The 14,703-nt window shown below is 50.5% G+C and overlaps 1 protein-coding gene across 3 annotated transcripts in view; it reads right to left on the bottom strand.

Moving 5' to 3' along the window:
- Nucleotides 1-14,703, bottom strand: part of MYH14 (myosin heavy chain 14) — an 87,340-nt gene that overhangs the window by 59,374 nt on the left and 13,263 nt on the right. For 2 of the 3 annotated variants that reach the window (XM_063092200.1, XM_063092199.1), the window contains exons 5-10: nucleotides 14,501-14,603; nucleotides 13,841-13,864; nucleotides 12,388-12,480; nucleotides 11,950-12,013; nucleotides 9,196-9,294; nucleotides 7,997-8,137 (exon numbers count right to left, since the gene is read on the bottom strand). In XM_063092200.1, the coding sequence (XP_062948270.1) occupies nucleotides 7,997-8,137; nucleotides 9,196-9,294; nucleotides 11,950-12,013; nucleotides 12,388-12,480; nucleotides 13,841-13,864; nucleotides 14,501-14,603 (524 nt within the window). The remainder of the gene's footprint in view (nucleotides 1-7,996; nucleotides 8,138-9,195; nucleotides 9,295-11,949; nucleotides 12,014-12,387; nucleotides 12,481-13,840; nucleotides 13,865-14,500; nucleotides 14,604-14,703) is intronic. The other variant, XM_063092201.1, reaches the window with a different exon arrangement.

Raw genomic sequence — 14,703 nt, 5'->3', positions numbered from 1 at the left:
CCAAGGCCACGGGTTCGGATCCTATATAGGGATGGCTGGTTAGCTCACTGGGTGAGCGTGGTGCTGACAACACCAAGCCAAGGGTTGAGATCCCCTTACCAGTCATCTTTTAAGAAAAAGAAAAAAGAAAGAAAGAAAAACAATAAAATAAAATAAAATTTTGGGGCCAGCCCATGGCTCACTATGGAGAGTGCGGTGCTGATAACACCAAAGCCACGGGTTCAGATCCCTACATAGGGATGGCCGGTTGGCTCACTTGGGAGAGCGTGGTGCTGACAACACCGAGTCAAGGGTTGAGATCCCCTTACCGGTCATCTTTTAGAAATAAATAAATAAATAAAATAAAATAAAATTTCTGCCCTGCCATCAGGGCTCAGCCAAGTGCCACCTAATAGTCAGTGCCCTACAGACTACATCATGCGCTGAATGAATCAATATATTAGGAATAGATGGCAAAGAATTAACTAAATGGGGGATACATTATTGAATGGGGGAGTTTGCTGTGTGACCTTGGGCAAGCCAGGTGGCCTCCTGGGCCTTGGTTTCCCCACCAGGACACTGGGGAGGCTGGGCTCAGTGGTCTCTGGTTCAGCCCTCTTAGAGTTGGGGAGCCCTGGGAATGCTGGGAGGCTTCCAGGAGGACCGGGGGCCATCTCCCACCCAGTCTCACGCCCCAGGGCCTCTCCTGGGCCAAGGTGTTTGGAGAACTCAGGGCTGGCATGTTGGGTGGCTCCTCTAGGAGGGACATTTGACATGCACCTGAGTTGGGGGGAGGGACAGGGGCCTGGGTCAGGCAGCCCCATCTCTCATGGCAGACTCCCAGGAACATTTCTGAGGGGACCTGCCTGCCAGGAAGGCATGAGGTGGGGGTTCTGGAGCCCGGCAAGGATAGGGCGTGGGCTCCGGGCTCAGCCAGCTGGGGAGAAGATCCAGGCCCATGAGAAGGACAAACACTTCCAGGGCTTCAGTGTCCTCCTCTGTGAAAGGGGACAATCACAGCTTCTCTGGACTTGCACCATCCAATATGGCAGCCACTGGCCACGTTCAAATTTAAATTAAATTTAAATTGAGTAACATTAAACGAAATTTAAAATTCAGTTTTCAGTCACACTGGCCACTTTGGACAGCCCAGAAACAGAGCATTTCTGTCATCGTAGAGAGTTCTACAGCCAGCAATTCCTTAGAGACTCACACCGCCATTGTGCTCACTGTGTCCTCATTAACCCACACCATAACCCCATGAGCTGGGGTCTGTTACCATCTCCACTGTACAGGTGGAAAAGCTAGAGAGGGGATATCACTGGTACAGGAACAGACAGTGGGTAAGAGGCAGAGCTGAGATTGAACCCAGATTATCTGGCTTAACAGTCTGAGCTTTTAACCCTCCGATGACTGAATACAGGGCCAAGAATGTTGTCTGTTTGGATCCCTGCTATGTCCCCAGTGCCTGGAACACGGCCCAGCAGACAGAAGGCACTCAATAAATTTTTGTCAATAACTGGCCTCCTCAAATCAAAACAACTTAGAAGAAAGTGACTATTATTGTCCCATTTTTGAGATGAGGAAACTGAGGCTCAGAAAAATGAAATACTCATGATATTGACTTGCTCAAGGTAAAGAGGGGAGGTAAGATGCAGAGTCCATACTTGACCCCTGTATGATGGGGCAAGTCCCTTTCCTCCACAGAGTGTCGATTTTCTCACTGTAAAATGGGGGTGAAACCATTTTGCCTTCAAGGACCACTGTGAAAATTAGCAATAATTCACAGGAAGGGCCTGGCACACAGTAGGAGACTAATAAAGTACAACTAATATTACTGTGGCTGTTAGACTATGAGAGTCTCAAGGGCAGGGATGGGTCTGACCCTTCTCTGCCCCCAGCATGGCCCAGCACAGAACCCAGCCTCCACGGAGGCTCAGGCGATGTGTGTGGAATTAACGAATCAAAAATTATATTAATAAATACATGAATGAATGATTGCATGAAAAATAAATAAACGAGTTAACAAGGAAACAGAATGCTGCCCTACATCAGCGACTGTTCTCTGCCCTGTATCAGTGCCTCCCAGTGCCTGGGCCACCCCCATTGCAGCACACAAACGCCCTAGACCATAACCCCCTCTCTCCACATCTGTCTCCCCCATCAGACTGGGAGCTCCTTGAAGGCCAGGCCTGCATCTGACTCATGTATATTCCTAGCATTGCCCAGGACAGAAGGCCTTGGCTGGGAAAATGTTTCTCAAAGTGTATTCCAAAGAACCCCAGCCTTGAGAAAGAGTTCTCCAGCCATACAACTCTGTGAACTGCTGAATATTCCAGCCTCCCATCTCCTACCAGGGTAGCATAGGAAAGGTTTTCAGAGCTCCTGTGGGAATATGTTGAACCCAGAATTTCCCAAAATTTAGATGAGCAGGAAAACCTGTTTATGCCCCCAGAGTAATGTCTATTGACATCTCCAGGCATTTACTTTGAGAACTGCTGATTTGGGGCTATTATAACTAATACCACATCATCCCTCAAAATGTAGGCCAAAGTCACCTGAAACAAAATTTACAGAGTCACACCCCAACCTACTGCACTGGATACTCAGGGAGACAGCGCAGGACCCATACTGCATGTGCACGTGTGTGTGTGTGTGTGTGTGTGTGTGTGTGTACTCAGAGAGACAGCCCAAGACCCATACTGCATGTGCACGCTTGTGTGTGTGTGTGTGTGTGTGTGTGTGTGTGTGTGTGTGTGTACTCAGAGAGACAGCCCAGGACCCATACCGCATGTGCATGCTTGCGTGTGTGTGTGTGTGTGTGCATGCTTGTGTGCGTCTGTGCACGCTTGTGTGCGTGTGTGTGTGTGTGTACTCAGGGAGACAGCCCAGGACCCATACCGCATGTGCACGCTTGCGTGTGTGTGTGTGTGTGTGTGTGTGGATACTCAGGGAGACAGCCCAGGACCCATACTGCATATGGACACTTTTATGTGTGTGTGTGTGTGTGTGTGTGTGTGTGTGTGTGTGTCTGTGTCTGTGTGGATACTCAGGGAGACAGCCCAGGACCCACACTGCATGTGCACGCTTGTGTGTGTGTGTGTGTGTGTGTGTGTGTGTGTGTGTGTGTGTGTGTGTGTGTGTGTGTGTGTGTGATTTAACTTCTTTTTAGGAGAACTTTGAAAAAAAAGAAAAGTTTTGTGAACCTCTGTGCACTCAAATTCTGGGCTTAACACCTTTTACTATACTGCTCTCTCATCTCCCCTTTCTTGTTTATTATTATCATTACTTTGCTAGACTATTTTAAATATTTTAAAGCAAATCCCAGACATGGTATCACTGCACCCCTACTAATCACTTCACTTGATATGCATCTCAAAAGACAAGTAAATAAGGACATGTCTTTATAGTCCTGCAATGCTGTCACCTACCACCTGGTCTAACAAACGTAATGATCATTCCATAATATCAGCTAAGACTCAGTCCAGACTCAAGTTCCCCCAGCAGCCTTTAAAATGGCCTTTTACAGTTGGTTTAGGAATCTGCGTTTGTGCCAAGAACCCAGGTAAATATGATACCCTGATGACTTGGCGGTTAGCTCTCCCTGATGACTTCAGAGCAGCCATCACAAGCAAGCCTCAGCCTGTGGACGTGTAGGGCTGGCCATGTCGAGTCCTGCCTCACACGAGAGGCTGGCACACCTCCCAGCATCCCAGGCTACTTGCTCAACTTCTCAGTGTGGCATATGGCACTAGGGGCTGGCTGGAGGAGACAAGAAGTGAGGAGGGGGATAGATGGAGGCCCTACCTCAACTGGCCCCAAATGCTTTCTGCCCTGGGCTGCCCATGAGCAACCCCGGGGTGTCCATCTGCCTTTCTGAGAATGAATCATGGGCTGGCTTTGGAGGCAGACCTAGATTCCACCACAGCTCTGCTTCCTCCTCCTCTTCAATTGAGGTGAGTCACAGGGCAGGACATCCCACCTCTCTGACCCTCTGTCTCCTCTTTTATCAAAACAAGAGGCTATGAAAGGGTGACTGGCTCCATTCCTTACAAGTGAAACACAAAATAAAACTGTAATGAGATCCCATCCCACTGCCACATCAGCAAAAGGAAAAAGCTTCCGACCTTGGTTGCTGGCACGGATGTGAGGACTCCAAGTATATGGCAGGGGCAACTGGAAACTAGGTTGATTCTCCACAATTTACAAAACACTCACACCTGAGTTGGGGCTGGGGCCAGAGGCAGAGATAAAACATAAGCAACCAAAAGTTCATAATTGTTAGAGCTGGCAACAGGTGCCCAGGGATTCATTCCTCCCTGCTGTCTGCTTGCATATGCTTTTAAACTTTTCCATAATAAAAAGATAAAAATCAGGGCCGAGCCCGTGGCGCACTTGGTAGAGTGCTGCGCTGGCAGCGCGGCGACGCTCCTGCCGCGGGTTCGGATCCTATATAGGACTGACCGGTGTACTCACTGGCTGAGTGCCGGTCACGAAAAAAAAAAAAACGACAAAAAAAAAAAAAAAGATAAAAATCAAAATTATTCAGCAATAAAAAGGAATGGAGTACTGACACATGTCACAGCATGGAAGAACCTTGAAAACCTGATGCTAAGTGAAAGCAGCCAGTCACAAGCAATCACATATTGAATGATTTCATTTATACGAAATGTCCAGAATAGGCAAATCCATAGAGGCAGGAAGTAGGTTAGTGGTTGCCAGGGTCGGGGTAGTGATGGGGCTGATGGCTAAGGGGTACAAGTTGGGCTACTGAAAATGCTCTAAAATTAATTGTGATGACAGGTGCACAACTCTGGGAATATGCTAAAACCCACTGAACTGTATACTTTAAATAGGTGAACAGTATGGTATGTGAATCATATCTCAATAAAGCTGTCAAATTTTATTTTACAGCTGAACAAAAGCAAAAATTGTACATCTCCTTGGACCCAGCATTTCATTTCTAAGAATTGATCCTACAGATCTGTTCACGCATGAGCACAGCATATTCACAGCAGCTTTCTTTTTCTTTCTTCCCTTTTTTTTTTTAATCATTCCAGTAACAAAAGAATGGAAGCAACCTGTATTAGTCCGTTTTGTGTTGCTATAACAGAATACCTGAAACTGGGTAATTTATAAAGAAGAGAGGTTTATTTGGCTGACGATTCTGGGACAGCTGCATCTGGCATGGGCCTCAGGCTGTTTCTACTCATGGTGGAAAGTGGCAGGCAGCTGGAGGGTACAAGCAGATCACATGGCGAGAGGAAGCAAGAGAGAGAGAGAGAGAAGGTGCCAGGGTCCTTTAAACAATCGGCTCTCATGGGAATTAATAGAGCGAGAACTCACTCACTACCCCCCCTCCCCCAGGGAGAGCATTAATCCATTCATGAGGGATCCACCCCCATGACTCAATCAGTTTCCAACACTGCCACATTGGAGATCAAACTTCCACATGAGTTTTGAAGGGGACAACACATCCAAACTCCATCACAACCTAAGGGTATGTCTGCAAGGGATTGGTTGGAAGAATCATAGTTCATCTAAACAATAAAATGTTATGCAGCTGCAAAAAGGACTGAGGGACATCTATATGTACTGAAGCAGAATTATGACTAAAACACACCACTGGTGGAAAAGATGTGGAAAAAAGCACCCTACAATGGGAGAGATGAGCTGAGTACTGAGTACACTTAGTATTGCCCATAACAGACCAACCTGGGCCAGATGTGCCAGGTGTTAATCTGTTAGTTGCTATATCTGGAAAGTCCAGGGGCATCCCAGGTGGAAGGTCAGGGAGCTAGGGGTCCCGCCTGTAGCAAATAATGTCCAGGAACTTTTTATTTCAGTAGAGAACTAGCTTCACATTTTTCTCATCAGCATGGCTGAACATCAGCCCTGGGGCTAAAGACTTTCTCCTTTTATTAAAAAAATACGAGTAACATGTGTCTTTTCTTATATGCATATGTGTCTTTTCTTATATCTTGTATGCCTAAAATATTTCTAGAGGAGACACAGGAAACTTAACAGTGGGAAACTGATAAGGGCCAGGGAAGCAGTGAGGGAGACTTGGTGTTCTCAATATGCCCTTTGACCATCCATTTTCAGGTTATGTCACTACCTGCATCTATTGCTGCAAAAGTTTTGTTTCTAAATTGCAAAAATCAGAGCTGCTGTCTGTGCCCACTGCACAGTGGGGAGAGCGCTGGAAGGGTCATGTGAGCTGACAGGTGTCAAGAGGCCAGGCGGGGCCTGAGGGAATGGGCTGGGAGGCCCAGGCGCCCACTGTGGGTGAGATCTGAATTTGTTTGCCAGCTGCCCAGCTGCGGAGACATGCAGACTGGGGAATTACGTAACCGTTGCTGGGAAATCCAGCCTGGGGTAGACGGTACCGGGGGGGGGGGGGAGGCCCAAGACCCTTTGTCAATATGCCCAAAGAGGCCAGACTGTTTGCAGCCTGGGTAGACAGTCAAGCTGAAACTCCACCACCAGCCCTCCCAATTCAGCCTTGGAGCCAACAACAGCTCTGGGACCTTCCCAAGGCACCAGAGACCAGAAGAGAATCAGACACAGAAGAGGCCCCAGCTCAGCCCTGGAAACACTGAAGGGTCTTTCTTTGAGGGTTTGGTTAAAAGGATCATAGTTCATCCAAACAATAAAACATTACACAGCCTCGAAAAAGACAGGTGTCTCTATATGTACTCATTATGGACTGAATAGTGTCCTTATTCCCCTCCTCCACTCCCCCCCCCAAATATATGTTGAAGTCCTAACCCCCAGGACCTCAGAATGTGACCTTATTTGGAAATAGAGTCATTGCAGATTTAATTAGTTAAGATCAGGTCATACAGGAGTAGGGTGGACCCCCGCCCCAGTATGACTGGTGTCCTTATAAAAAGGGGATTTGGGACACAGACATGCACACAGGGAGAACACCATGTGAATATGAAGGCAGAGATAAGGCGATGCTTCTACAAGCCAAGAATGCCAAAGATGGCCAGCAAACCCGCAGAAGCCAGGCGAGAGGCATGGAACAGATTCCACCAGGATGAACCAACCCTGCCAGCACTCTGATTCCAGACTTCTGGCCTCCAGAACTGTGAGACAATAAATTTCTGTTATTAAAGGCACCCAGTTTCTTGTACTTTGTTACGGTAGCCAGAGCAAACTAATACAGGACTGAAACAGAACCATTGTCAAAATATGATGTTTGGTGAAAAAAGGTGAGGGTAAAGAGCCCTCATGTGAGATGACGAGCTGTGTATTTAACACCAGGGCCACCCAGCCTACAACCAGAGCAGACCCTGGGCCAGGGTACTGGGCCTCCCCTAGACCTTCGCCCAGCCTCTTTCCAGTCTCTTCTGCTCCAGTATGTCCTCCACCTGGCACCCAAGGGATCTTTCTGCTCCCAGAGCTGACTTCCTCCATCCCCTGCTCCCAGCACTTCCGTGGCTCCCCAGTGCCTACGGGACAATGTTCCAGCCCCTTTGGCTGGCGTCTGAGACTCCACCTGCCTCTGCTGTTCCATCTCCTAACTCCCCTCTGTGACACCCTAGACTGAATCACTGCAGAACTTTCAATCCCTCATACATGTCACACCTTTCTTGCCACAGGGCCTTTGCACAGGCCTGGCATGCTCTTCCCCAGTCTTTCCCTCTGCCTGGAATGTTCTTCCCCAATATCTCCAGTGCTCACTCCCTCACTCCCTCCAGGCCTTTGTTCAAATATCTTCATCTCAGTACACCCTTCCCTGGTCCCCTACTTAAAGCTGTATCCCCTGCTTCCCCCATCATCTTCTAACAGAACACATAATCCCTTATTTGTTTGGTTTATGGTTCTCGTTTAGTCATTCTTCCTGAGGCAGGGATGTCTGTCCATCTCATTCCCTGCTGTGGCCCCAGAGCCTGCACACAGCAGTCACTCAATAAATGCTTGAGCAAATAAACCATGGCATAAATGGCCAAGTCCCCTGGCTGCCCACATGATGCCCCACCCCCAGTCTTCCAGGGTGCTCACTCACATGTGATTTCCTCATGGGTGAATCCCAGGACCCGCAGGGACTCCAGTGTCTCATGGAAGAGCTCCCGCTCCTGGCCAGGAGAGGACGACGGCCCATTGGTCAGGAAGCGGTAGTGGGAGAAGGGCTCAAGGAGCAGGTCAGCTGCAGGGCACAATGAGTGTGGGTCAAGGTCAAGGGTGAGTGGTGCAGTCAGACTCACATCCCGGATTCATCGATGGTGACCCTAGGATGAGTGACTTCCCCTCTGTCAAATGGGTGAGGGTCCTGTTCTCACAGGTTTGGTGGGAACGGCCAGGTGTGGAGTGGGGGTTTAGCACATATGAGATCACTCCTCTTTGCTCCTTCCACAGATATCCTCTAGTCAGGGAATTGCCTAGAGCAGGCAGGAGCTACTCATCAGGAGAAGAAACGGGCCAAGGGAGCCCAAATCAGGAGAGGCAATGGGGCGGCAGGAGCCAGCACCAGAGGACATATGGCTTCAGAAGCCACAGTGAGTGGGAACCTGGGTGAGGAAGGGTGACGTGGGAGCAGAAGCCAGGAGGTGGCACAAGCTACGGGTTGGAAGGAGCCAGAATACGAGGAAGCCAGGGGGCAGTGGGGGCCGGGACAAACCAGAGCCTTGGGCATTTCAGCAGCCAGAGGCAGAAGAGCAGGGAGCGAGAGACAGGAGGCCTCTCAGGCAGGAGTCAGTGCCCAAGAACCAGGGGCTAGCAGGGGCCAGAGGAAAGGGGCGCCCCGAGGCAGCCGGAGCCAAGAAGCAGCACAAACCAGGATCCTCAGGAAACACGAGGCTGCAGGAGCCACAGCAAAGCCAGTCACCACATAACCCCGGCTGGAGTAAGTAGAAGCCACGAGCAAGAGGAGCCACAGCAAACGGGAACCTTGGAGCCTCAGAAGCAAGTGTGAGCAGGAGTCACAGGGCCATGGAGCCAGGATAGGCAGGAGCCATGAGGTGGCAGGGGCCATGTAGCCAGGACAGCAAGCGTGAGGAAGACCCAAGAGAGAGCTGGAACCAAAGGGCAAGAGGCAACAGAATACACTACACAGCAAAAGCCAGAGGCCGCAGAGCCTCACAAAAATAGATGCCTGACACATAGTGGTGCCCTTGCTTTCTTCCTCCTCCGGGGCCAAGATGCCAGAGGCCCCCACATGGGTCCCACCACACCCCCTTGAGTAGGGCAGAACAGGGCAACACTGACCTTTGAGCTGTTCCCCAGCGCCTCCAAGCAGCTGGTAGAAGATGTGGAAGCTGCACTCATCCTTGGCCTGGCGGATGGCTCGGGACTTCTCCAGCAGGTCTGGGCAGAGGTGAGTCAAGGTGCTAGAGTGGAGGGGAGAGAACCTCGCCCGGCCCCCTGGATGCTGCCAGGCCACGACAGGGGCTGGCCGTGACCATGTTGCCCCCTTTGATTCTGTGAAGCTGTGGAGTTGTTCAGAGCCCAGCCTGGTGACTTTGCCACTAAGTGGATGAGTGGCTTTGGGCATGTCACTTAAGCATACATGCCTCAGTTTCCTCGTCTATTCAAGGGGTTTAGAAATAATACTCCTCAATGAGTTGCTCTGAACGTAAATGACTTAATATGTGTGAAGCACCTCAAACAGTGCCTGGTTCATAATTAATCACAGGTGAGACTATCTCCTGCCATTATTATTCTCCTAGCCTCAGTTTCCCCATATGGATTTTGGGGCTCCCACCTCCAACTAGACTCTGTCACTCTGCATGCTGTCTCCTACTAAGAGAGTTACATGGCATGTTTGCACACTAAAAAGTGGCAGGACATCTTGGAGCAAAATAAACACAGGATACCTCATTGACCCCACCATGTGCCCAAGCTCACGGACCAGCGAGCACAAATTTTGAAGAATCTACTTTGGGGAGCTTTGCCCAAGATCAGCTGCAAACCTGAGGTCCATTTTCCAGAAGCCCTGAGGTGTAACCTGCTTGCGTTAGTTGGGGAGATGTAAGGGAAGGGGCTTCCACAAGACAGGGTGGGGCAGGGGAGGTGCACATAGACCATGCAATCCTGGGTAACAATAGCCCTGAGCCTTGGTTTCCTCCTCTGTTAAATGGGTATGATAGCAGCATCTGTCTGCTGGGGTGACAGAGAGGAGGCATGGAGATGACAGAGGGAGAGCTCTCCAGGATGGCAGCAGGCACACAGTAAACACTCAAGAAATGCTGGTCACAATGATGCTGGCTCTGGGGATGATGCTGGTGCTGGTGCTGGGGGTCAGTCCGCACAGGCCAGTGCTCCCCACCCAGTGGGCCATGCCAAGACCCATCTGATTGGCTTGGGGCTGGGCATGTGCCTTGTGAGCATCAATCCACATTCTGGTCATCAGCCCCTGAGACAGCCAGCATGAGAGCTGTGCCCAGAGGGTGCAGCTGTGCTGGCTGGGGAGCACGGACGGGAGAAAGTCAGCAGTTGGAAGCAGGCAGAGAAGACAGTGTGGATATAAAAGGAGGTTGCAGGAACCAAGGGGAGGGGGCATGAGAAGGCAGGATTGATGGGGCAGGAAGAGCCACAAACTCTAAGAATCCAGGTGACCAGAAGCCACGAGGAAGGAGGTGGCACAAAGCAGAGAACAGGGGGGCCACAGCAACTGCGGGAAGTTGCGGGACATGAGGCTGAGCCCAAGGAAGCAGTTCCCAGGGTGCAGCAGAAGCAATGGGAGCCAGCTGCCTGACAGCTAAGACCTGTGATCCCTCATGCCCTAAGCCGTCTTACCAGAGGCCCTTCCCACAGATTATGGAAGAAAGTGAGCTCATCAGGTACCCCTGGGGAGTGGGAACATGGCTTACTATGAGCAATTGTTAACATTATGATTAATATTTATCAATGATACGGACATTGCTAATTCACTTGAATCATTAATTGCTTGTTCTTGAGTGCTTACTATGTGACCGGCGCTGTGGCTAAGCATTTGACTTACACGGTCCTCCAAACCCCTCTAGAGTAGGTTCTATGTTCCTTTCTCTTCTACAGAGGGAGCAATTGAGGCACAGAGTAGTCAAATCACATGCCGTAGATCCCATAGCCTCAAAGCAACAAAGCTAGGATTTGAACCCAGGTGGGTATTATTTCTTGGCCCATTCTCTCAATTTCTGCACTCCTGGAGCACTTGTGTTTTATTGTTTAAATTTCTTTAAATGTTTGCATGCCACCTGTGCAAAAAACGATGAACACAGCAGGCCTGAAATGTTCTCCTTGGAAAGACCTGCTGGCAAGCTGAGCCCTGGGCTGGTGTCTGGGAACCTGGATTTCTGGAGGATTCCCAGCATTCCATTACTGAGAGGAGGGCTCACTGAGCTTCAATGGTTTGTGCAAACAAAGTGGCTTATGCTGAATATCTGCTTTCCTTCTGGGAGGCTGGAATTTGGGTACGAGTTAGGCAGAGAGTGCTATGTGACCTGCCCCCAGTAATAGCCCTGGGCACTGAGTCTCTGACGAGCTTCCATGGACATCTCACATGTGTTGTTACACCTCACTGCTGGAGGAGTTAAGTGCATTCCGTGCGGCCCCACCGGGAGAGGACTCTGGACACTCACACCTGGTCTTCCCTAGACTTTGCCCCCTGTGGCTTTTCCCTTTGCTGACTTTGCTCTGATTCCTTTCACTGTAATAAACCATCGCCCTGAGTATGACTACAGGCTGAGTCCCTGAGTCCCGTGAGTCCTCCTAGCAAATCACCAATCCTAAAGGTGGTCTCGGGGATCCCTGACCCACCACCCCACAGCAAGGCTAGCCTTATAAAGACAACGGAAGCCCTTGCCCTCTTCCATGTGGAAATGCTGCAGCTGAGCACCCGGCACCCCTTCTGGACAGCTGGGCACCGGAGTTCCCTGCACCTGTGGCAGCCTGTTTCTTCTAAGTGGTGAGATCCAAAGAGCAGCCCTCCTCGGCCACCACCCGTGATCTTCCTGGGTGCCCTTCAGGGTTGCGAGAGGATACAGGTCTCAATGTTGGCGCCCACGATATACCCAGCAACGTCAAAGTTGATGCGAATGAACTTGCCCTGGGGGGATAGTGGTGGGAGGGCTTCAGCTGAGGGTCCTCTTATCCACCCGCAGACCCGAAGAGTGCCCCAAACCATTCGCCCTCCTCTCCCAGAGCTGGGGCTGCCCCTTGACTTTCTCTCTCCCTCTACCTGAACCCAACGGTCATTTTGAGCCCCCACTGAGGGACTCCCTGGGGAATCCAAGGTCCAGGCTGCTTTGACTTCTTTCTTCAGGACCCTGGTCCCCAGCCCCCTCCTCCCTCAGACCCAGGAGGCCAGCCCCCCAGCCCCTCCCTCACCCAACAGACCCACATGTCTTGGCCCCCAACACCCATCCCCCAGCTCCTGTACCCCTGACACACATCCATGCTCTGCCCTCCCCCAGCACTCACAAATCGGGAGGAGTTGTCATTCTTCACCGTCTTGGCGTTGCCAAAGGCCTCCAGGATGGGATTGGCCTGAAGAAGCTGCCGCTCCAGCTCCCCCTGCAGGGCGTGGGAGAGGATGCATCTGTGAGAACGGGGCGGGAGGCCAGCCCGGCCAGCAGCTGCATCTACAGCCAGCTGAACACCTGCGTGTGAGGGGCCTCTGCGCATGGGTGTTGTGTGCCCACTTCTCTGCCTCTGGGTCTTGCCCACCCATCTGTTGTGAGGGGAACAGGGAGATGTCTCCAAGACATATTGTTGAGTGAAAACCAAATCAAACAAAAACAAGTTGCAAAACAACACCTGCAATGTGATCCCATTAATAAAGAAAAAACACGACAAAACAAGACTCTTATTTCTACAGATATATACATGTTGGTAAACATACAGAAAATGGTGTGCAAGGATACACACCAAATTGTCAACAGTGTAAGCCATTCCAAGGAAAGGGGCCGAGAGAAAGAAAACAGGATTTCACTTTGATTTTTTTTGTTGTTGCTACAATGAATACTCATATATTACTTGTAGAATTTTTTTTTTTTTTAAGATGACCGGTAAGGGGATCTCAACCCTCGGCTTGGTGTTGTCAGCACCACGCTCAGCCAGTGAGCCAACCAGCCATCCCTATAGAGGATCCAAACCTGTGGCCTTGGTGTTATCAGCACCGCACTCTCCCGAGTGAGCCATGGGCAGGCCCTACTTGTAGAATTTTTAATTAAGGGGGAAATCTATACCATCTGCATAAAGTGCTTCAAACTGTCTGGCATACAGTATGCATTCAAGAAATGGTAGTTTTCTTCTCCAGCCAGGCTGCTCCATGGTAGGGACCTTACTCTGATCTCCCTCCAGTCCCCTCGGTGTCAGAGCCAGGCACTTAGTAGGTGCTCAGTAATAATGTGTGTTTTCTCTTAGTCTACAACTTGCTTATGTTAGGATGAAATGGTATCAGCTAGGTGTGTGGCTTTGTCAAATGAAAAAACATATGCAAAGGGGAGGGCACGTGGCTTGGCACACAGAAGCACTTGATACATGAGTTCATTTCCCTAGTAAGCTGTCAACTCTCTGGGTTGTGTGAATGCACAGCACCTGTAGGCCCTGTCTACACACATTTAGTAGATCAGCAGTAAATGACAGTTTTGCTCTCTGAGTTGTTTCATGTTGGTATCTGTGGCCCATCTGCACACACACAGTAGGCTGCCATAAATAGCCAAGGGGGCCCTGCTTCCATGCACAGAGTAGGACTGCACTAAACAGCAAGCAGGCCATGGGTGCATGCAGTAGGGCTGCCATAAGCAGCAATGGGGGCCCTGGCAGGTATGTCTGTTGGTGCCTTGGACCCTGTCTATTAGGAAGACCGTGAGCTGAGGTGGCCAGGGCAGCATTAGGGGTAGTAAGAGTGAGGTGATCCCCTGCTACTCACATAAGACATGTTGCTGGCGGAGGCCTGAGGAAGTCACGGGACACGAGACATGGATCAGGACACAGCACATGAAACATGGACAGACACAGGTGAACCGGTGGTCTAGGGCAGTGGTGAGGTAGCGGGGGCAGAGGAACTGGGGAAAACAGGAGTGTGGAGTGGGGTGGCCTGGAGGCAACCACACGCCTGGGTTTGAATCCTACTATAACCCTTCCTGATTATGTGACCAACAACTTAGTCACCCCACCTGTGCCTGGGGTTTCTCATCTTTAACACAGGAAAACAGTGTTAAGTTAATGTGAGCAAAGAGCTTAGAATAGTGGGGAACACTATATAATGTTCACTTAGACAAAAAACTGGGCATTGTGCATACCTAAAACCAGGCCCGACACACAGTAGGTGCTCAGAAAATGAAGCACCTACTAAGTGCCAGATGCCATTCCAAGGCCCTCGCATCTCTGCATCCACCCTGCCCCGCTCCAAGTGCCACCCCAGGCAAACAGTAGGTACTCAGGTGACTTGGGCAGCCACAAGAAGTCCCCACACTAACCATGGCCTTCCATAAGGGAGGTAGGCAATGTGGTGGGTGGAGCAGACCCCAAGATGGAGGAGGCATTGCTGTTGGCAAGGCCAGGGGCTGTCCCAAGGCTGAATGCTTACAGGGACACCTGGCTCCTTCCTGCCCTTTGGTGAGGATGCCACATGGGCAAGGTACTGGATGACCTTCTTGGTGTTTTCCGTCTTCCCAGCTCCAGACTCCCCACTGTGGAGAGAAGGGGAAGCAAAGGCAATTAGCCATAAGGCCAGGCAAGCCCCCGCTGCCCTGCCCATTCCAAACAGAGCCACGCCCAGCGGGGACCCCT

This window comes from Cynocephalus volans, chromosome 3 (genome assembly GCF_027409185.1).
Source record: "Cynocephalus volans isolate mCynVol1 chromosome 3, mCynVol1.pri, whole genome shotgun sequence".
Classification (NCBI taxonomy): Eukaryota; Metazoa; Chordata; class Mammalia; order Dermoptera; family Cynocephalidae; genus Cynocephalus; species Cynocephalus volans.
Note: the sequence above shows the minus strand (reverse complement) of the source record. Positions and strands in the feature narration are given on the sequence as shown.